General features: G+C 38.5%; 1 protein-coding gene across 10 annotated transcripts in view; it reads left to right on the plus strand.

Annotated features, from left to right (window-relative positions):
- The window catches only part of Reps1 (RALBP1 associated Eps domain containing 1), a 61780-nt gene that overhangs the window by 24759 nt on the left and 13941 nt on the right, over positions 1 to 23080 (plus strand). For 4 of the 10 annotated variants that reach the window (XM_090338030.1, XM_090338031.1, XM_090338034.1 and 1 more), the window contains exons 9-11: positions 13174 to 13295; positions 17278 to 17358; positions 21810 to 21897. In XM_090338030.1, the coding sequence (XP_090194156.1) occupies positions 13174 to 13295; positions 17278 to 17358; positions 21810 to 21897 (291 nt within the window). The remainder of the gene's footprint in view (positions 1 to 13173; positions 13296 to 17277; positions 17359 to 21809; positions 21898 to 23080) is intronic. The other 6 variants (XM_090338032.1, XM_090338033.1, XM_090338036.1 and 3 more) reach the window with 2 other exon arrangements.

The raw sequence follows: 23080 nt of genomic DNA on the forward strand, positions 1-23080 counted from the left end.
TTAAAACATCTTTCTGTGTAATACATTATAGTTGGTTGGAAGACATCTGATTAATCACTAGACCTGTGTAATCACAGTTTAATTTTAGCTAATATTAGTTGGTTAACGTAGATGTTTGTAGCTTTCTTTAAAAGGCAAAAAACTTACCACAATAAAAAAAATACATAGCAGGGGGCCCGGGAGTTTGGCCTAGCGGTTAAAGTTCTTGCCTAGCATGCACAAAGACCCGGGTTCGATTCCTCGGTATCCCACATACACAACCAAGCCGGAAGTGGCAGAGACGAGACACAACCAAAACCGGAAAAGTGGCAGAGACAAGACTGTGACGGCGACAGAGAGCGAAAGAAGCGAGCTGAGCTGAAGTGAACAGAGCCCAACCGAGTGGTGGCCGGAGCGAGCGGGGCCGGAGCCAGCGAGGCCGGAGCGAGCGGGGCCAGAGCGAGAAGGGGCCGCAGCGAGCAGAGCCAGGAGCAAGCGAGAGCTGGCCGGGCCGGAGCGAGTGGGGCCAGAGCAAGCCAGGGCCGGAGCGACCCGGGCCGGAGCGAGCGGGGCCAGGAGCAGGGCCGGAGCGAGCGGGGCCAGAGCGAGCGGGCCGGAGCGAGCGGGGCCGGAGCGAGCAGTGCCGGAGCGAGCGGGGCTGGAGCGAGCAGTGCCGGAGCGAGTGGGGCCAGAGCAAGCCAGGGCCGGAGCGAGTGGGGCCAGAGCAAGCCAGGGCCGGAGCGAGTGGGGCCAGGAGCGTGCGGGAGCGACCCGGGCCGGAGCGAGCGGGGCCGGAGCGAGCGGGCCGGAGCGAGCGGGGCCGGAGCGAGCGGGGCTGGAGCGAGCGGGGCCTGAGCTAGAAAGAGGGCCTAGCCGGGCCGGAGCGAGCGGGGCCGGAGCGAGCGGGGCCAGAAAGAGAAAGGGGCCAAAAAAAAAAAAAAATACATAGCATATCTTTCTTAATTTGGAGGTCAGTAAGGGTAGACAAAATGTTATATCCTTGCTAAGCCTAATTAAAGCCTTTTATTTTTGGCCAGTCCTGGGCTTAAACTCAGGGCCTGAGCGTATTCCTTGACTTTCTCAAGGCTAGAACTCTACCACTTGAGCCCACTGCACCATTTCTGACTTTTTTCTATGTATGTGGTACCAAGGAATCAAACCTGGGTCTTCATGCATGCTAGGCAAGCACTCTACCACTAGGCCAAACTCCCGGCCCCCAAATTTTTATATTCAGTGTTTCTATCTGAATTCTCTTTTGTATAATAATGGGAGAAATTTTATATCTGTAGTCAGTCCTGGGACTTGAACCTGGGCATTGTCCCTGAGCTTCTTTTGCTCAAGGCTAGCAACTCTACCACTAGAGCCACAGCACCACTTCTGGCTTTTTCTGTTCATATGGTACTGAGGAATCAAACCCAGGGATTCATACATGGTAAGCAAGCACTCTACCACTACGTTACTCTCCCAGTCCAGATTTTATATTTTTTAAAGGAAATTGACACAAAATTTGGCTCTTACATAGTCATTTTATCTGTAAGGTAGTATTTTTTAGCCCAGAAAACATATATGATCTGATTTCATTATCTAAGCTATACAGAGGTAATTGTATGCCTGCAATTACTGTCATGAGGATGACTGTCTAGTTTAAGAGTTTCGCTTCTAGTTTGCTAATCCATCGACCTATAACTTGGGAAAGTTCTGTTACTCTATTTGTCCCTTTTATTTATCCATCTGAGATACAGAATTGATGTCATTCATATTTCAGGCCCTCAGTTTTGACCAGATGGGTTGATTAAAAAGTTTATTGTTCATTTTAGATTTTTATTGTTTGTTATTTTGGTTTTGGGAGATAGTGTTGGGTTGTGGGGTATTTTGTTTTCTTTTTTGATCCTGAGGTTTATACTCAGGTCCTCAAGCGTTGCCAGATTTGCTTATTGAGCTGCACTCTATTATTTGATCCATATACTTCTAGCCCTGCTTTACACACCTTCTTTTGGAGGTGGAGTCTTAGCAGACTTCCACGTGGGCTGGCTTCAAACTTCCCTTCTCCAGATCTCAGTCTCTTGAGTAGATAGGATTAAATATGTGAGCCACTGGTACCTGGCTTCATTTTTCTGTATCAATCCTAGGATTTTCCTGATCATTTTAACCTCTAGCTTTAGCTAAATACTGTAGCTACTATATCCCTACTAGGTAGTTTTGTTTCAGAGTACTTTTATGTCATTTTTTAAGAAATCACACACAAGTAGTGAAGTGCCTAATGCAAGTTTTTGAGTTTATACACTGCAAAGTACAAACAAACATCTTCTTCATTTAGATTAACTGGTATTAGCCAAGAGAAGAAACTGTGTAGTTTAAAACTTTTCGTATCTGGCTTAGAACTGGACTTTGGAAGTGGACATTTTAGGCTGGACACAAAAAGAGTCCTTAAGAAAAGAAAAAAGAAAAAGCACAAAAGTGGGCCTTGTATCTGTTCTTTTTTTATTTTTTGCCAGCCATGGGCTTGAGCTCAGGGACTGGGCACTGTCCTTGAGCTTGCTCAAGGCTAGAGCTCTACCACTTGAGCCACAGCACCATTTTGGCTTTTTCTGTGTATGTGATACTGAGGAATCGAACAACAGGGCTTCATGCATGCTAGGCGAGCACTCTATCACTAGGCCATACCCCCAGCCCAACTCTGATTTTTTTTATTTTTTGGCCTGAACTGTTGATTTAACTAATTTTAAAGACACCCTAAATTCAGGTAATTGTGGTTTTTTGATTAGTTTCATGCTCTGTAATTCAGATCAGGAAGCTGAGATTTGAAAATCACAATTCAAAGCCAGTCCAGGCAGAAAGTCCATGGGACTCTTATGTCCAATTTACCATCAGAAAAGCCAGAAGTGGAGCTGTGGCCCAAGTGTTAGAGTGCTCACTTTGAGCAAAAAAGCCGAGATAGCACCCTAGGCCCTGTGATCAAGCTCCAGGACTGGCACACGGGAAAAAACAAAAAAGAACTATTTTGGTAACATGAAAGTAAATTCAAGCCGGGTGCCAGTGGCTTAATGCTTGTAATCCTAGCTACTCAGGTGGCTGAGATCTGAGAATCAAGGTTCAAAGCCAGCACAAACATGAAAGTCTGTGAGACTCTTATGTCTAATTAACCATCAGAAAACCGGATGTGGTGCTGTGGCTCAAAGTGGTAGAATACCAGTGTTGAGCTGAAATACTCAGGGATAGCGCCCAGGCCAAGCTCGAGCCCCATGACCAATCAATCAATAAAAAAGTAAATTCTGTTTTTTTCTATTTATACATGATGAACTTTGGGAATTCTGTTAGTTTGTGGGTGTGGGAGATAAGTATAGATAACCTTTTTCTTCCATGTACCATAAACCTGATATTCATATGACAAAGTTCTTTGATTAATAGAAATTTTTCTGTGATACTGTGGGTCTGTCAATTATCTCTAAAAATCATCTTATAGAGCTTAGTTTTTAGAAGTTCCCAATTAAGGGATACATTCCCAAATATTTTATTTTGACTGCTATTAGAATTTTTTACCATGAGTAAATCTCCTTGTTGGATCTTCCCAACTATAGACAAAGGTAATGTGTATCTTTGATGCCATACTACTTTCGGTGCAGTACACATATTGAGTCCTATTGCTCTGGATTTTTTTCACTCTTTGTACCACTCTGAGCTCCTTGGGGGGGAAAAATAGTGAAATCTCTCTCTCTCCCCCTCTTTCTCTCCCTCTCTCTTCAGTCCTGGGGCTAGAACTCAGGGCCTGGGCACTGTCCTTGGGCTTTGTCAAGGGTGTAACTCTGCCACTTCACTCACAGCACCACTTTTGACTTTTCTGTGTATGTGGTACCAAGAAATTGAAACCAGGGCTTTGTACATGCTAGTCAAGCACTCTACCACTAAGCCACGCTCCTGGCCCAGAAACTTGTTTTTTTTTTCATAAAAGAAAGCATGTAAAGATTCAGCTACAGAAAGTTTCTTAAGCTGAATTCAAGAAATTATTTATCTTTTAAGAACATTTGTCTTCTTAAGAAAGTCTTAAACTACCAGTTCTGTACAACTTAATCTCTTCAATGAGGCTTCTCCTTTGTAGCAGTTACAATTTTACATATACTTTATTATTATGTAACACCTCTTCTTCCCTCCCTGGCTCCTTGACTCAGGCTTTCTCTATATATTATTCATCCATCCATTCATCCACCTATCTGTACTAGGCACTCCTGGAACACAGTGAGTAGATAAGTTTTGTTATATGTCAGTGCCTAGCAGAGCACAAATAGAATGCATAAGTAGATATTGACATTTTTTAAATGATTGGTAAAATGGGTTTTGGGCCAGAAGTTTGGCATAGTGGTAGAGTGCTTGCCTTGCATGCATGAAGACCTGAGTTTGATTCCTTGGTACTACATACATAGAAGCAAAGCTGGAAATGGTGCTATGGCTCAAGTGGTAGAGCTTTACCCTTGAGAAAAAGCCCACGGACAGTGCTCAGGTCCTGAGTTTAAGGCCCAGGACTGGGAAAAAAAGAAAATGGGTTTTAACTGCTTTCTGTTTCCACACCATACTACTCATTTGAGCAACTCAGCATGTGAGTATTTGAGACGTCAGAAAAGGGAAAGGATACATTCCTGGCCTTTGTTTCCTTCTCTACAATCGCTGTTAATAATGATCACAGTAAATGTGTGTGAGTGTTTAGGGAATGTACTGTAGAGGATCTAAATTCTAAGCAATACTTCTAACTTTTGTGTGTTTGCCAGTTCTGCAGCTTGAATTCAGGGCCTGGTACTGTCTCTGAGCTTTTTCACTCAAGACTGGCACTTTGCTATTTGAGTCACAGCCTGCTGCTGGCTTTTTGGTAGTTGATTGGAGGTAAGAGTCTCACAGACTTTTCCTGCCCAAGCTGTTTTTGAGCTGTGATACTCAAATTTCAGACTCTTGAGTATCTATAGGATTAAAAGGATGAACCACAGTAGCATCCAGCTCAGCTTGGAAAGTCAAGAAAGAGAAAGTACATAAAACTTTGTCAAATAGTTGACTAGAAATTCATGATATGATATAGGTTTAAGGTAATTACTGTTAACAACTAATCATATTCATCTAAATTTTTGACATAATAGCCTGCATTATAAGTATATATACTTATATATATACATTATTACTATACTTATATGTAGATACTTATATTATTGCACTTGTGTGATACAAATTTAACAGGTAGCCCAGCGCAGTGGCATGTGCCTGTAATCCTAGCTACTCAGGAGGCTGAGATCTGAAGATCACGGTTCAGAGCTAGCCTAGGCACTAAAAAATATGATTCTTATCTCCAATTAATCATTAGGAAAGGGGAGTTAGGGCTGTGGCTCCAGGGTGGTAGCCTTGAGTGACAATGCCCAGGCCCAGAGTTCAAGCCCCATGACCATCCATCCATAAATAAATAAATAAATTAATTAATTCAACAGGCATTTCTGCACTTTATTGCATACTAGCTGTCACATCTACATTCTATTTCATTTATATTATGCATGTAACTCATTTTAACCAGCTCCTTACTAATGATTTGAGGGTTTTTTTTGGTGGGTCAGGGGGGTGGAGTTCATGGGGCTTGAAGTCTGGGCCTGGGCACTGTCCCTTAGCTCTTCAGCTCAAGGCTACCACCCTATCCCTGGAGCCACAGTCTCAATTCCCCCTTTTCTAGTGATTAATTAGAGATAAGAATCTCACAGTCTTTAGTGCCCAGGCTGTCTTTGAACCGCTATCCTTCGATCTCAGCCTCCTGAGTAGCCTGAGCCACCGGGCCTGGCTTCATTTTATTTTTAAAACAGTATTGTAGTGAACATACTTAGACATGAATATTTGTTTTATACAAATGACCTGCTAGAATGTTTATTTTGGAAAATTTATTATCCAAGTCAGCTTAGTTGCAGAGAAAAGCATAATGAAAATATGAATTCGTGTCATTAATAGTCCATGCAAGGATTTTTTTCTCAAACCACCTCTCATCCTACACACGCATATACATACTATTAACAAATGTTTGATTTCTTTGTAGATAAGAATTCTGACAGTTCAATTACAGATATTGATAGTGTTGTAATGGTTGGTTTGAGTAATTAGAATTCCTCATCCTGGCAAAGATGTTAACCAAAAGAATATATAGTGAATCTATGAGGATGATGACAGTTGGGCTTTAAAAGATTCTGGTTCATGCATTAGAAAGGGGAAATCAAAATAATTACTGATATTCTTCATTATTTTTTGCAAAAATGACTTTTTTTAAGCTGTGAAAGTTAAAAGTGAATGATTTCTGTCTTCTCTGCTGGGAAGAGAGCTCCATAAGAATAAAATACTTGTCTTCTAACACAAGTATTTCAAGAGCCTAAAACCTTATGGGCTTTCATTAAATGGTTGCACCCCTTCTTAATTTTGCCCCCAAATTACTGTCGTAATTAACATTTTCCATTCTTTGTTTTTATATTCATTCTCACAGTTTTCTGGGTTTTAAGGCAAATCTCTAAATTACTTCTTTTTTAAAGTTGTCTACCATAATATGTTTAATTGTGTATTTGAAAATGGGAAGATAAGGGAAAAATGAGATGAGTGGGATGGGGTCAGGGGGAGGAAAAATGGGAGAAAAACATGGGAAAGAGTAACAATGTTCAAGAAGTAATGTACCCACTATAGTTAAATTACTTTTTATCCCTATAAAATTCTACTCTTTATTTTAAATGGTTTAATTAGATGGACTTTTTATGTTTAGTTATCTTTGAATAAAGGTAACATCTATTTCTATATGTAATAGTCTTTGACGTATGATAGCTGAGTCAAATAGAAGTGCTATCAAATGTTGCTCAATATTAAGAAAAAAGTCAACAGGCACAGTTTAGTTGGATTTTTGAGTGTTAATATCTTTTTTTAAGAGAACATTGTGAAATGTATTTTACTTCCATTTTTAAATCTTTGATTTTCAGTTAAAATAGACTTCTATATAGGCTTTAAGATCTACTTTCTGATAAATTTCCAAAAGTAGAGTTCATCTTTGAAAGAGCTTAATTTTTTATGCTGATATCATTCAAGAAAAAAAATGGTAAATTCAGTGTTCATGTCCCCCTATATGCATTGTTTACCTTTGTCTTTTAATTGAGTGAAAAAGACACTATTGGATACTTTCCCTTAAAAACTTAAAAATAGTCTCAATTTACTTTTTTTTTTTTTTTTTGAATGGGTCATAGGGCTTGAAAACTTGGCCTTGGTGCTGCCCTGAGCTCTTCAGCTTAAGACTATCACCTTACTTGGGGGCATGGGCATTGTCTCTGAGATCTTCAGCTCAAGGCTACACCTACCCTTGAGCCACGCCCCCCATTTCCCGTTTTCTAGAGGTTAATTGGAGTTAAGAGTCTCAGGTCCTTTGTGCTGGGCTGGCTTTGAACCTTAATCCTCAGATCTCAGCCTCCTGAGTAGCTAGGATTACAGGCATAAACCACCATGCCTGGCTTTCTTTTTTTCGTTTTTTTCTTTTTTGGCCAGTCCTGGGGCTTGAAATCAGAGCCTGGCACTGTCCTTGGACTTTCTCAAGGCTAGCGCTCTACCACTTAACCCACTTCTGCTTTTTTCTGTGCATGTGATACCAAGGAATCGAACCCAGGGCTTCATGCATGCTTAATGAGTACTCTGCAACTAGGCCAAACTCAATTTTAATAAATAGTTGATATGGTTAATTATGCCTTGACAAAGCTAATAAATTTGGCCTTGAAGCTTTATAACTAAAAGACTTTGCAGATTTGTTTTCTCATTGAAAGTAAGGTAAATCCCATAAGGTTAATAGTAACCGGTAATAATCTTTGAGATAGGTTTTTAGTGAATTAAGCATAACAAAAAATAGGGGCCTGGAGTTTGGCCTAGTGGTAGAGTGCTTGCCTAGCATGCATGAAGACCTGGGTTCAACTCCTCGGTAACACATACATAGAAAAAAACTCGAAGTGGTGCTGAGGCTCAAGTGGTAGAGCTCTAGCCTTGAGAAAGTCCAAGGACAGTGCTCAGGCCCTGAGCTCAAGCCCAGGACTGGCAAAAAAAAAAAAGGGAATTTATAACCGGGCGGTGGTTCATACCTGTTATCGTAGCTACTCAGGAGGCTGAGATGTGAGGATCGCAGTTCAAAGCCAAGCCCGGGCACTAAAGTCGGATAGACTCTTATCGCCAGTTAACCACCAGAAAACCAGAAGGAGTTGAGCAGTAGCCTGGAGCTGAAGAACTCAGGGGCAACACACCCCAGCCCAGAATTCTCAAGCCCCATGACTGAGAAAAAAAAAATAGGAATTTATATAGAATGTATTAGTTACAAACGGAAACATCTGAAATTGTTTGAGAAAGAGACTGTTCAGCTGGTTCATTTATTATACTAAATTGAACCCATGAACTTTCCATACTTTTTGAAGGATAGAAGGATGTAATCATTCATACAATCCTAGGATACCATCATCCTTAAGTGTGATCATAATAGGTTTTCTTTTCTGGACACACTTTTATACATGGAAAGATTTTTTGCATAATAGCCCTTTGAGGGTTAACTTTAACCAATAATTCAGGCTCATACTCTTCTTTTTCAGCCCTGATGCTCTGATGATGTCAGGGGCAGAGCAGAACCCTCAGAGGGAGGCAGGGTTGACACAGTGTTCCAGCAGGAGGCTAGGTTGGAACACTGCTCAGGTAAGAGTAAAACTACATCCCTGCCTCCAGAAGGATATAGTTCTGAAGCCTGATATTTTGTGGGTGGGCAGAAGGCTCTTTATTGAAGTATTTACAGGGACAGAGTTGAAGGAAGTGGTCTTATTTCCAGATCTAGTGCTGCTCTTCCTCATACTCCTAATTGTTGGTTTCTAGAACACAGAAAATTAGCTTTGTTCCTACTACCATTTTTGTTCGGTGTATGAAATAGAAAAGAAGTAATGTACAGTCTTGCTAATTTATCCCAGAAATCATTGGATTTTCTTAAACTGTGATTTAAGGAAATAACTATTCTCTAAAATAAAACAGCCATGAAAAACTGGCATTGTTTTACATCTGTCTATAGACTCATAAACTTGTTCTATATTCACTCTATTGGATATATTATATTTGACATAAACAAGAGGTTCTAAAACTAAAGCCATATTCAGTTTGCTTCCTGTTTTCTTAATATTTCACGAACTAAAAGTTTTTAGTCACTAAAAAATATTAAAGGCTCGGGCCGGGAGTTTGGCCTAGTGGTTAAAGTGCTTGCCTACCATGCACGAAGACCCGGGTTCGATTCCTCGGTACCACATACATAGAAAAAAGCCGGAAGTGGTGCTGAGGCTCAAGTGGTAGAGCTCTAGCCTTGAGAAAGTCCAAGGACAGTGCTCAGGCCCTGAGCTCAAGCCCAGGACTGGAAAAAAAAAAAAAATTAAAGGCTGAAGGTATAGCTCAAATGGTACAAGCAAGCTAAGCAACTGTGAAGCCCTGAGTTCAAATTCCTGTACTAGCAAGGAAAGAAATGGGGGGATAGAAGGGAAGGAAGAGGAGGAAGGAAGGAAACTAACTTTCTAGTTAAAACAGTTGGTCATGCACCAGTGGCTCATGCCTGTTATCCTAACTATTCAAGAGGCTGAAATCTGGAAAATTATGATTCAAAGCCAGCCTGGGCAGAAAAGTCCTAGAGACTCTGTATAACTAATCAGCCAAAAAAAAAAAAAAAAAAAAAAGAGCCAGTTGAGCAATCAGGCCAAATAAGTACAAGGCCTTTGGATATTGGCAGAAGAGAGGGGAAGGAAAGAAAATCAAAAGAAGGATATTTTATTAGGCACAATAAATGTTATAAAATTCGCATTTTGGTTCCCATAAATAAAACTTCATAACTAGAGGAGTGGCTTAAATGGCTCAGCCAAGAGCAAGAAGCAGCAGCTAAACCATAGCCATGTTCTTCATTATCTGGCTGCCTTTATACTGTTGTGGCGTAGGTGAATAATAGAAACAATATAGCCTACAAAGCCAAAATACTTTGTCCTTTTTAAAATAAAACAAATGAAGGTTGCCTACTAATAAAGTACCTAAAGAAAAAGTAGCCTAATGTAGAAGAAAAGATTAATTTGTACCTTTTTCAGATATTATGGCTTCATCACTACTCTTAAAAATACAGTAGTGTTTAAAAATATTCTTTATGGGTAATTTCTTAGAGGTTAGTTACAGTGTGTTATAACTATAACTAATGAACTTATTGTACTGTTAAAATTGTTCATCTGTCTTGTACTTTGAATAAATCCTTTGCCATATATGGTTTTGTATCATAATGTATTGAATGTTTGTAGAATACCAGTTCATTGAGTTAGTCAATTTTTTTAGCTGCTGGAATATATCCTTATGGAATATTAACAGAATGTACTTATCAGTGTCACGAACTCTTTTTAGAGAAGTCTTCAGATACTTGAAGATTTTGGACTTATGGACATGTACACACATCTTTCAAAATCGTAACTTTTCTTTGAAAGTTCAAACTTTGTCATTAGTAACAAAGATTAAAAACAATTGCTTTCATTAAAGTGGCAGGCTCCATGTTCTAAGTCTGAATAGTAGTTTATTAACTATTTGAAGAAAAAATAATGTTCCGTGAAAAAGACATCTATTAATTCACAACTGAATCACATGCCTTTTTTTTGAGACCACTGTTGTATTTAGATGTGCCAAGGAGAAATACGTAGTTCCCTTTTTGTTATTAAAATACTAAAAAGATGTGAGACAGATTTTTTCCATATTTTCCTACTTCATTGTGAGTATTTTTTCAGTAAGATCAATATGTGTTTATTCTTAGTTAATAGTGTGATAAGGTAAAAAAAAATTAACGTGAAGTAAGTAGTACACTGACTATTAGTGTGTTTTCTGGTCACTGCCTTGATTCTTTCTGATGAGCTAGCGCTACTTTTCTCCTAGTTATCAGTGTCAATGCAAGGAGAAATCATTAATGTAATCACATTTCCCAGGTCTTGAAAACTCCCAAGAAGGAGTTCATGGTCCGCAGTTTGAAACAGCTATGGTAGAAAAATTATTAATGAATTAATTATAATGTGTAATTATTTGAATAAAAGACATTTCAGTTTTCACCTTTAAGAGGCTACACGGTAACTGCACCAGGGAAATGAGAGGCTCTCTCAAAATCTGTCTCAAATTATAATTGCCCTTAAGTAAGGGTGAGGTGCAGTGTGTCTCTAAACTTGTCAAGAGTTATCATAAGTACTGAGGTCATGAAAACCAAATTAAAGCTCTTAGGTTGTCCTAGGGTGATGTTCAAGACTGAAATAATTCTGCTTTGAATTGGCTTTTTTGAAAATTAAGTTTTTATTTACTCCTAGTAAGTCCATTTAGTGTAATACTCACTGCTTTGGGGAAATCACTTCAAAAACACTTTTCGATGCCTTTATCTTCTGGTAGTCTTTCACATTTGGAAAACTGTCCCGTCTATAATTTCTTCCTCTTCTAGTCATGGTCTTAAGATGTTTGCTCCCACAGAAATCCCAAACTGCCCAATGAGGAATTTTCTGCTACTGTTTATATAGACAGAATTTCCATTAGGAAATTCAAGTCAGGTGTGAGATTTTCATACGGTAGTACCTGAAGTCTTCCTACAGTTCATAGTTCTGCACTGCCTCGGCACTGTTACTACACATACATAGAACTATAAAAGAGAAACAGCTCCTGATCTTAGCAATAGCAAGTCCAAATGTGATGCTGAACTATAAACAAGTATCAGCAAGTGTGGTATGATTTTAAAGATGTAACATCAGGATAAATGATGGAAATAGTACAAGAAAGTCCTAACAGAATAAGCAACAGGAAAGTCTTGAAAAAATTTATCAGTACAGAAGAATACAAATAACTTGTTATGAATATCAGAATGCTAGAATGTTTTTATGAATGCACCAAAAGGTTAAGGAGGTATGCATTGCTAGGCTATGGTAAGTAAATATCTGTTTAGAATTCATAAGTACACCCTGGTAGCTCACACTCATAATCCGAGCCATGCAGGATCTGAGGATGAAGATTCAAAGCCACCCTAGACAGGGAAGTCTGTGACAGACTCTGTCTTCTGTTAATCACTCAAAAGCTGGAAATGGCGCTGCAGCTCAAGCATTGAGCACAGAAGTTTAGAGACTGCACTCCAGCCTAGAGTTCAAGCCCCAGGGACTGGCGCACACACTCAAGCAAGAGAGAGAGAAAAAAAAATGGAGGGGAAGATCCTAAATACAAGGCTAACATTTAATGTCAAATGTCCTTGTTTCTGATAGAGAAATTCAAATGCAGTCTTTATCCAAGTTGCTTGTGGCCAAATAGAGAAAAGTAAAATGAAAAGTCATTTACCATTGAAATGCTTTGGTTTTAAGTACAATTTTAAAACTATTAATTAAGGCATATATAATATTTTAAACACCATTCTGAAATAGCATGAATCTGTAGTTTATAAATGTCAGCAATAGTGATAATGATAAAAGGTTAAGCTTCAAGGCTAGACTGCAACTTAGACCATTCAGTGCTTTTAGCAGATCTAAAGCTCTGCAGTCAGTCCCATCACTCAAAACAAAAGTTTATGTTTTATGTGAAGTCATTGACTTGGTTTTTCCCTATTAATAACATTTTGGCAGCAAGGAAGATTTTTAGGAAAATATGAATGAATTAGCCAAACTATCAGTAATTCTTAAACTGTGTCTCAAGGGAACATGGAGGGAAAAATTGATTTAAGTTTATTTACTCTGGGATATCACAAGGTTTGATATACAAATGCATAAGAGGATGCTTCCAGCAGGAAATTATAATATCCCCATGCTTATCTAAGAAGAAAACCAACTTTTCAAAGTCACCTTACTAATGAGTATTCCATGGAATATACATCAGAAAGCCACTACAAATCCAGCTGTAGTAGCAGAAAATGATTCATAGCACGTATCCTCTTGTACTGTTGTTATCTATATAACATACTATTTCTTACTAATCCTTTCTTGTGGTGAAAATTTAGGAAGTTACAATTTCATTCAGGTGGACCATTAGCAGTATCAGCAAGTATTGCTTGATTGTTTAATAGTGTTTTATTTTAGGCATACAAGGAAAAGAAATTTAGGTTGTAAATAGTACATATGACATACTCCAAACTAAAATACTTTAATAGAGACTTTCTCTTTTTTTAAATTGTAGATGTCGGGGAGCAGCCAAGTGAGGTAGGTTATTCTGGATCTCCTGCTGAAGCACCCCCAAGCAAGTCGCCCTCAATGCCGTCTTTAAACCAGACGTGGCCTGAACTGAATCAGAGCAGTGAGGTTAGCAAATCTTTCCTTTTCTTTGCTTAAAAATTAACTTTTTTAAGGTAAGAAGTTCCAAACAGGAACATTTCTATATAGAGCTCTTTCAACTCACATGCACCGTTAATCACTAATAATACTGTGAAAGATAACTCTGTGTTTATGTGATTTCTTGAGACTTGCAAAGTACATAAGTTGTCACTGGTTTTCATACTTCATCCCCACTGAAATTTCACCTTTGGGAATTACTTAGATGGAACAGATGAGCAAAGTTAAAACATCAGAAAGTCAGTGATGTGGCTGAGATCCCATGTCTAGGGAGGCTGGAGAGATTAGGTGTGGATACCTAAGATAAGTCCAGTGATACCCAGTTAGCTGCCGTACTCAATACAGAATGGAGTAGATTTACTATATAAATATAACTAGACACAATATGCAAAACAGCTTAGAACATATGTACTGATCCCCAGTTTCTTTGGAATTTTTGTATACAAATCAATAGAAGGGACACTCTTGATCAAAACACAGCAAAAGGGCCTCTCTTTAAGTAATGTTCATATTACCTGCACTGCTCTAGCCTGTTGAGCAGTTTTCTGTTTGAGGGTTGTTTGTTATTGTTTGGTCTTGCCGCTTGAACTCTGGGCCTGGGTGCTGTCCCTGAGCTCCGCAGTTCAAGGCTACCACCCGACCTCTTGAGCACCACTTCCGGTTTTCTGGTGGTTAATTGGAGAAAAGAGTCTCACAGTCTTTAGTGCCTGGGCTGGTTTTGAACCGTGATCATCAGATCTCAGCCTCTTAAGTAGCTAGGATTACAGGCGTGAGCCACTGTGCCTGGCTCTCACATGTTTTTTAAAGCCAGAAATGTACTGAATTCAAGAGGCTAGTGGGGAATGGGAGAAGTTGGAATCATGCATTATTTGTACCTACTTTAACCTAATAGTCATGATACTGACATATGAAACAGTACAACATTGAACCATCCATCCAACCACGTATACTACTAGTTTAGTACACATGTTGTTCCTAGACAAAGGAATTAAGCTTTGGAAGAATTGGGTAGGACAGGGGCTTATGGAAAGAATGGTCAGTGTTCTTTTTACTTTTTTGTTTGTTTTTTTGTCCTGAGTGGCCCAGGGCCTGTCCATTATCCTGAGCCTCTTTGCTCAAGGCTAGCACTCTATCACTTGAGCCATAATACCACTTCTGGCTTTATTTTGAGTAGTTTATTGGAGATAAGAGTTTCATAGGGACTTTTCTGCTTTTCTGCCTGGGCTGGCTTTGAATCACAATTTCACAGACTGCTGAGTAGCTAGGATTACCGGCATAAGCCACCGGTGCCAAGCTTGTTTTTACACTTATTTTTTATTGTCAGGGTAATGTATAGAGGGGTTACAGGTATATTTGTCAAGTAGTAGGTGCATTACTTCTCATACATTGATACCCCTTCTCATGTTTTTGCTTTTACATTTTTTAAAAGTGGTGTTAGAATAAAAATGTTTGTTAGTCTGTTATCAGTTTAAAAGTAAAAGCACTCAAAGCATCTCACTTCTAAAGCCCACGTTCATCCTATATGAAAGAGCATGTCCTCATTGAAGACTAGGTATAGATGCCTCGATTCTCACTCCAGAGGTTGTGTTCTCTCTAATACATAGTTCTACAAGGTTTTACTTGATAGTATTTGGTAATATAGTCATAAATGACACCATTTTTTGTATATGAAAGATCAAAATGCTAATTAAATGTTGATTTTATATTTTGGTGCTATCAAATATGTACTTAGGAAATAGAATTTAGATTACATTTTTTTGTCTTTCACAAGCACTGATATTCTTTCAGTGTATGCTTTTTTTTTTTTTTTCCAGCTGTGGGGCTTGAACTCAGGGCCTGAGCACTGTCCTTGGACTTTTCTCAAGGCTAGGGCTCTACCACTTAAGCCACAGCACCACTTTCAGCTCTTTTCTATGTATGTGGTACTGAGGAATCGAACCCGGGCCTTTGTGCATGCTAGGCAAACACTACCACTAAGCCAAATTCCCAGCCCCTCAGTGTATGCTTCTTTAGCACCTGTGGAATGGATGAGGCAGTTATTGTAACACACTTATAAAGTTTAGTAGTAGGAAATTCATGTTACAGTTAGTAAAACCAAAGCACCAGTTATATAACTAACCCTAGTTTATAATACCCAACTTGGGTATTAGTAGTCTTATTCCAGAGCCTATTGCTCCTAACATTACAAAATCATGAAGATTGAGGCTGACCTCTACATAGTTTGTATATAGTACTTTTTTTGAGGGGTGGGGGTGGAGGTATAAGGCTTGAACTCTGCCAGGGCTCTGTCCCTGAGCTCTACAGCTCAAGGCTACCACCCTACCCTTGAGCCAAGCCCCACTTCCCATTTTCTAGAGGTAAATTGGAGATGAGTCTCAGGTCCTTTTGTGTCCTGGCTGGCTTTGAATCTTGATCCTTAGATCTCAGCTTCCTGAGTAGCTAGGATTGTAGGTGTGAACCAGCGGGTCTGGCTTATATACAGGCATTTTAAACTGAGACAAGCTTCATGCATTCGAAGTACATAGGTGAATGCCTTCTTTTTGGCAGTCTCCTACTCTATACTTTTTTCTTTAGAGAACTTTGCACTTGTTAGTCAGGTCTCTACCATTTGAGCCATACTTCCAGCCCAATAGTTAGAATTTCAAAAATTCCTTTGTGTTCTTATAATAATAACTACTGAAGAATGAACTATATTACTAAATATTGGTGAATCACTCCATGAAATATCCCCTAATAATGAATTCTTATGGGCCTTTATTTACAGAACACTAAGTGCATGTGTGTGTCTCCCTATATTTTATATTAAACTAAACTGTAGGAAAAGTTGTTGAGTGATTGCAGTGACCATTTTTTGTAGATAATTACTAATACCTAAATTTCTGCATCCTCTCAAATTGACTATATCACTATTTTAAATAGTAAGCTGAACTTGGAAGCATAAAATATATACCTTCTTAAATGAATTGTAAAAAGGATTTTGATTGAGTAATATGTCTGTGTGTAATCATTTGTATGTATATATATGTATATGTGTAGATGTTTTCCTCTTAAAGGAACAGCTTATTTTTAAGAATCAATTTAAATCACAATTTTGATACAAGTTGTTGTAAAAATTCTCTATTACCTTGTTACTGAAATCTCTAATAAATGAAAGTCACTCTCCTTATTTTAAGAGGTATATTCCCTCATGTGCCTATTTTAGAAAAATAATATTTCATACGCATCTTCTACACATAACACATACCCAAATGCTTGGTTTGCTCTCATGTGGCCGTGTTCTGTTTTTTTAGCATGGGGAGGTGGGTGTGCCTGATTGGCAGTTCTGTCCTATGGTCTGGCATGGCCGTTAGTAGTGCTGATTGGAGGGTTTGACTTGCTACAGATTGACATAAGCTCAAATATATTCCAGAATTTCTTGCATCTTTTTTTCAATTATATTATCAGTTATCTATGCATATGTATAAATGTGCACGTCCATAATAAAATCGTCTTTCAGGGGTCGCACTGGCAAGTCACACTGACTTACCTTGTTTTGATCAAAACTTCAATTCATTGGCATCACATATGCTATAAATTTTGTGTTTTTAAAGAACATTTGAAGTTATTCTTCAATTTGAGACAAATCTCTTTATTGTTTTACTTGGTGGCACTTGGCCATTTATTTAACTTACCCTGTGTTTCTGTGTAGTGTTTTCAATTTTCTGTAAAGCCTAGAATATCTTCCATAGAGACTGCAATAAATTTGCATTGCTTGTGAAGCTATGCCCCTTACATTACAAGTTAAGACCCTAGATAAGTGTAAAGTAGTTGTGAAACTTAGAAATTACAGAATTTTGTTAGACCTGTGCAATACTACTTGCAGTGCAACCTCTGAATGACTTTGCTAAATCTTCTCCAGTGATCTTCTACTCCATCTTTCTCATCATGCTGACTTGTCTCTCTGTCTGTTCAGCAGTGGGAGACATTTAGTGAACGCTCTTCAAGCTCACAAACTCTGACCCAATTTGATTCTAACATTGCACCAGCTGATCCTGTAAGTCAATCACTTAGCTTGCTTGTTTGAAATTAATTTTATTAACCCAATTTCCATTCATTGTGGTTTTTAGCTGTTATGCATGTTCAGTAGTGTAGTGCTTACAGGGTCCTGTTGGCAGGCTTTTCAATTTTTTATTTATTTATTTATTTATTTATTTATTTATTTATTTATTTATTTATTTATTGGCCAGTCCTGGGCTTTTAGCTCAGGGCCTGAGCCCTGTCCTTGGACTTTCTCAAAGCTAGAGCTCTACCATTTGAGCCTCAGCACCACTTCCAGCTTTTTTCTATGCATGTGGTACCAAGGAATCGAACCTGGGTCTTCGTGCATGCTAGGCAAGCACTCTACCACTAGGCCAAACTCCCGGCCCCAGGATTTTCAATTTTTGTGTTTAATGATGGAAAGAAAATTTTTTTGCTATTCCTCATATTTTCAAGTTATTTTGGTGACAGAAAATTATCTGAAGTCTGATATATCTAAAGATGCATTTTGTGACAATTGATTTGCTTAGTAACTGTGTTATCATTTGCTAATTAAATGTGTGTTTTATTGAAATATACTGCTTATTTCAATGTAGTGACATGTAAATATTTATTTGTATGTTTACTCGTGTAATTTTGTAATATGTACTCTGATATTTAGGCAGTGCCGTCTTTAAAAAAATATTCTATGACAATAAGCCGCTAGTATGTTGAATTTTGTTAGCAAAGATGAAACTTAGCAACACAGCATAGCTGTTGGTTAGCCTCTCCGACATGGGAGTCTGCTTGTCTTCCTGTGACTTGTATTGCTTTGAAAACGCTACAAAGTTCATATCCCGATTTAAAAAATAAATTCTTGCTCCAAAGAGTTAGTTTCATATGCTGTACAACCTGTCCCTCTAGTTATTAGAAAGCTTCAAGACCTCAGCTATACATTATTCTTCTCACTGTTCACTTCTCTGCTGTCTGAGCACCCCTTTTTCTGTTGATGCAGTGACATGCCCAAAGCACTTTCCATAAACCAAAGTGGAAATAAGAGGAAGGGAGGGACCGGGAGTTTGGCCTAGTGGTAGAATGCTTGCCTAGCATGCACGATGACCTGGGTTCGATTCCTCAGTACCACATACTTAGAAAAAGCCAGAAGTGGTGCTGAGGCTCAAGTGGTTGAGTTCTAGCCTTGAGAAAAATCCAAGGACAGTGCTCAGGCCCTGAGCTTAAGCCTAGGACTGGCAAAAAAAAAAAAGGAAGGGAGGGACATTATAGGGTGTTTTAAAATATAATGCATGGGCATTTTTAAATGCCCATAATAAACTACAAACCTGTACTTTATTAAGTATTTATGGGCCAGAAAATGTATAGATTGTCTGTGCCTTTGCTTTTTTCTTACTGCAATTAAGACATTTATCTTAATCTCAAAAAAATGAAAATAATTAAAAAGCAAACATATAAAACCTGCTTATTAAAAGCTCTGTTTAAGATTAAGATCTATTGGGAGTGGTAAGTTCTATAATCTAAAAGTTTATATTTTAAGTTTTCTTAAACTTTCATTTCTGTTTCTATTTCATTCTCCTAGTTATTATACAGTTCAGTTAATTTTACTTTTTATGGTTGGAAAGGTTTGAGTTAACAATACATGATTTTAATTTTTCTAACCCTTACAAAACAAAGAAAATAATTATTCATAGTAATATGAGTATCTAAATAAGCCAAGAGCACTGTGTATCAAAATCTTGCCTTTGTGCTGGGCATGGTGGCTCACACCTGTAATCCTAGCTACTCTGGAGGCTTAGATCAGAGGATCACAGTTCAAAGCCAGCCCAGGCACAAAAGACCAAGAGACTCTTATCTCTAGTTAGTCACTAGAAAATGGGAAGTGGGGTTGTGGCTCCAGGGATAAGGCAGTAGCCTTGAGCTGAAGAGCTCAGGGACAGTGCCAGGCCCAAGAGTTCAAGCCCCATGACCCCCAAAAAAATTAACCTTGGTGTTAGTGGCTCATATCTATAATCCTAGCTCTTCTGGAGCCTAAGATTTGAGATTTGAAGTCCACACAGGCAGATAAATCCAAGAGAGTCTTACCTCCAACTAACCAGCAAAAAGCTGAGCTGGAAGTGTGGCTCAGGTGGTAGAACACTGTCCATACATAAAGTCAAGAGACTCAAAAGACCAAATTTCAAGCCCTATTACCCGCACGCCCCCCCCCAAAAAAAAAATTCATTAAGACTTACCGAGGCAAAATAAATGGAGTCATGAGGAAATATAGATATAAATATTTAGCTTAATAATGATGATGTTCTCACTTCTTAGGGAAAAAAAATCACAGATTTACTAGTATCAGTTCTAGTGTTTAAACTTATATGATCAGTCTTACTTCTGTGGCAAACGCTCTAGGAAAATAAAGAATAATTAATTTAGGGGCTGGGAGTTTGGACTAGTGGTAGAGTGCTTGCCTAGCATGCACGAATCCTCGGTACCACATACATAAAAAAAGCCGGAAGTGGTACAGTGGCTCAGGTGGTAAAGTTCTAGCTTTGAGAAAGCCCAAGGACAGTGCTCAGGCCCTGAGTTCAAGCCAGGACTGTCCGGAAAAAAAAAGAATAGTTAATTGTTATTTTGATATTTTAAGCTTGAATTTAGACTTTAGAATTTGATAGTCATCAGCAGAAAATACAACTGAATGAGAAATCACTAATTCCTACCTGATTAACAAAAATTGTTTGTATATAAACATTATAAATCAAGAAAATAGAACTCAAACATAAAAACATGTTTCTATAACCATAAATATACTTGTGTGTCTTACATGTATTTTTACAAATAAGTGCTTGTGAATCACTCGTTATTTTATGAGAAATCTAAACTTTTTTCTACATGTACTGATCTTTGTGATTATAGTTTTAGTGTTATAGGAGAAATGTTTACTGATTAAACAAACCTTTGCCAGGCACCCATGGCTCATGCTTCCCAGGAGGCTAAGACTTGAGGATTGTGGTTCAAATCCAACTCAGACAGCAAAGTTCATAAGACTTTCTCTCCAATTAATCAGCAAATAGCTGAAAGTAGAGCTGTGGCTCAAGTAGTAGAGTACCAGCCTTGAGTAGAAAAAGCTAAGGAGGACCCTGGAGTTTAAGCCCTAGTACAGGTAAATACTTAAACTAAGAATGAACTTTGTTCAGATTCTCATGGGTTATGGCAAGAGGTTGCTGTGAATGATTTTATCAAGAGAGTAACTGTAAAGAATTTACAAGAGGGCTATGAATGTGGCTTAATGGCCGAGTGCTTGCCTACTATGCACAAAGCCCTAAGTTGGATTCCTAGTACCACATAAGCAGAAAAAGCCAGAAGTGGCGCTGTGACTCAAGTGGTAGAGTACTAGCCTTGAGCAAAAAGAAGCTCAGGAAGAGTGCCCAGGCCCTGAGTTCAAGCTCCAGGACTGGCCAAGAATTACTATAAGTATGACACACATACATACAATATGTATATATACATATTAATAAATTGTTTGAATGTAGGGATGATGAAGTAAGCCAAGGTGATCTGTTAAATAAGAGGCCATGTGCAGAAATATAATTCTCCCTGTCAGGAGGCTGACTTTAGTTAATTCAGAGTTATTACCAAAACAATGTCCAGTGAAAAATGAAAGTCAGTATCTTCCACACTACATTATAATATAAACTCAGCTGATTACCGTGTACTTGACATTAAAGGATCTCAAGTTCAGTTTTTAACTACAGAGCATAAAAAGTGTAGAATGAGAGCAGGGTGCCAGTGGCTCATGCCTATAATCCTAGCTATTCAGGAGGCTGAGATCTGAGGATCAAGGTTCAAAGCCAACCTGACACGAGAATCCATGAGGTACTTTTTTTTTTTTTGGTCCGTCGTGGGCTTGAACTCTGGGCCTAGGTGCTGTCCCTAAGCATTTCGGATCAAGGCTAGCGCTCTACCACTTGAGCCACAATGCCACCTCTGTTTTCTGGTGGTTAATTAGAGATAAGCGTCTCAAGGACTTGTGTGCCCCGGCCGGCTTTGAACCTTGAACCTCAGTCCTCAGAGTCTCATGTTCTTTAGTTTCTGAGCTGTGGTCCTCAGATCTCAGCTTCCTGAGTAGGAAAGATTACAGCTATAAGCCACTGTGCCTGGCTTCCATGAGACTCTTACCTCCAGTTAACCACCAGAGAACTGGAAGTGACGCTGTGGCTCAAATGGTAGAGAGTACTAGTCTTGAGCTAAAGAGCTCAGAGACAGCACCCAGGCTGACTTCAAGCTCTATGACCATTCCCCCACCACCACCCAAAATAATCGGATTATTTAGCATATGTAGTGACTTGATTTTACAATAAAATTCTAGAACTTTTAATTTAAAATTTTTTTCTCATTAATGATGTCTCCACTACCTTTCAGTTTTTGTTAGTCTGATGGTTTCATGGTGTTAGCTTGGCATTTTAATACAATTTGTGCATTTGTCTCTAGGATACTGCTATTGTTCATCCAGTTCCCATTCGAATGACTCCGAGCAAAATCCACATGCAGGAAATGGAACTTAAAAGAACTGGCAGTGGTAAGGAGGTTATCATTAAGTTGTATTTCAGTTTCGTCTCTAACTAAAATAGCTAATTGTTCTGTGAAGTTCACATTTTTTCTTCATATTTGCTTTTTTTTTTTGCCAGTCCCAAGGCTTGAACTTTGGACTTTCTAGCACTCTACTTGAGCCACAGCACCACTTCCAGCTTTTTCTGTGTATGTGATACCAAGGAATCGAACTTGGGTCTTTGTGCATGCTCAGCAAGCACTCTACCACTAGGCCAAACTCTTAGCCCCTGCCTTTAAAAAAAAAACTCAAAAAACTCAATAGTAATGTAGTTGTATGAGTGTACATATTTGTTTATATTATAGTTTTAAAATCACTAACTAGTAACTTTAAATGATAAGACTTTAACATGAGATTACTTGAAATTTACCATTGTAATTTTATATTTAATATATGTCAGTTTTTAAGATATATATATTAAAATAAATTTGGCTTCTGAATAAATTTTTGTAAATTGTATGCTTTGTTTGTACTTTTGGAATTTCTTCTCATTTTAGAATAAGTGTTGAAGTGTTGTAGGGCCAGGAGTTGACCTAGTGGTAGAGTGCTTGCCTAGCATGCACGCAGACCGGGGTTCGATTCCTTGGTACCACATACACAGAAAAAGCCAGAAGTGGTGCTGTGACTCAGGTGGTAGAGAAAGCCCAAGAATAGGGCTCAGTCCCTGAGTTCAAGCCCCAGGACTGGCAAAATAAATGAATGAATGAAATATATATATATATGAAATATATATATATATATAAAATAAGTGTTGTATAGTTAAGGTTTCTCTAAGGTAAATATGTTTTCTTTTCCATATAAAGCAGCATAAATTATTTTTATGGTCTGTGTAGGTAATTAAAGGGATGAGAGGATGAAAACTAATTTTTCCACTACAAGATATTTTCTTTATGGCAGATAACAGATTGGCTTAATTTGTTTATTAAAAAATGTTATGCAACCAGGCACCGATGGCTCTTGCCTATAATCCTAGCTACTCAAGAGACTGAGATCTGAGGATCACAATTTGAAAAGTCCCCATGAGACTCTTATCTCCAGTTAACCACTCAAAAATCTGACTCTGTGGTTCAAGCAGTAGAGTACTAGCCTTTAGCACAAAGCGGCTCAGGGACATCATCTAAGCCCTGAGTTCAAGCCCCACAACTGACCAAAA

The sequence above is a fragment of the Megascapheus bottae genome, chromosome 8, assembly GCF_031878675.1.
Source record: "Megascapheus bottae isolate mThoBot1 chromosome 8, mThoBot2.hap1, whole genome shotgun sequence".
Lineage (NCBI taxonomy): Eukaryota > Metazoa > Chordata > Mammalia > Rodentia > Geomyidae > Megascapheus > Megascapheus bottae.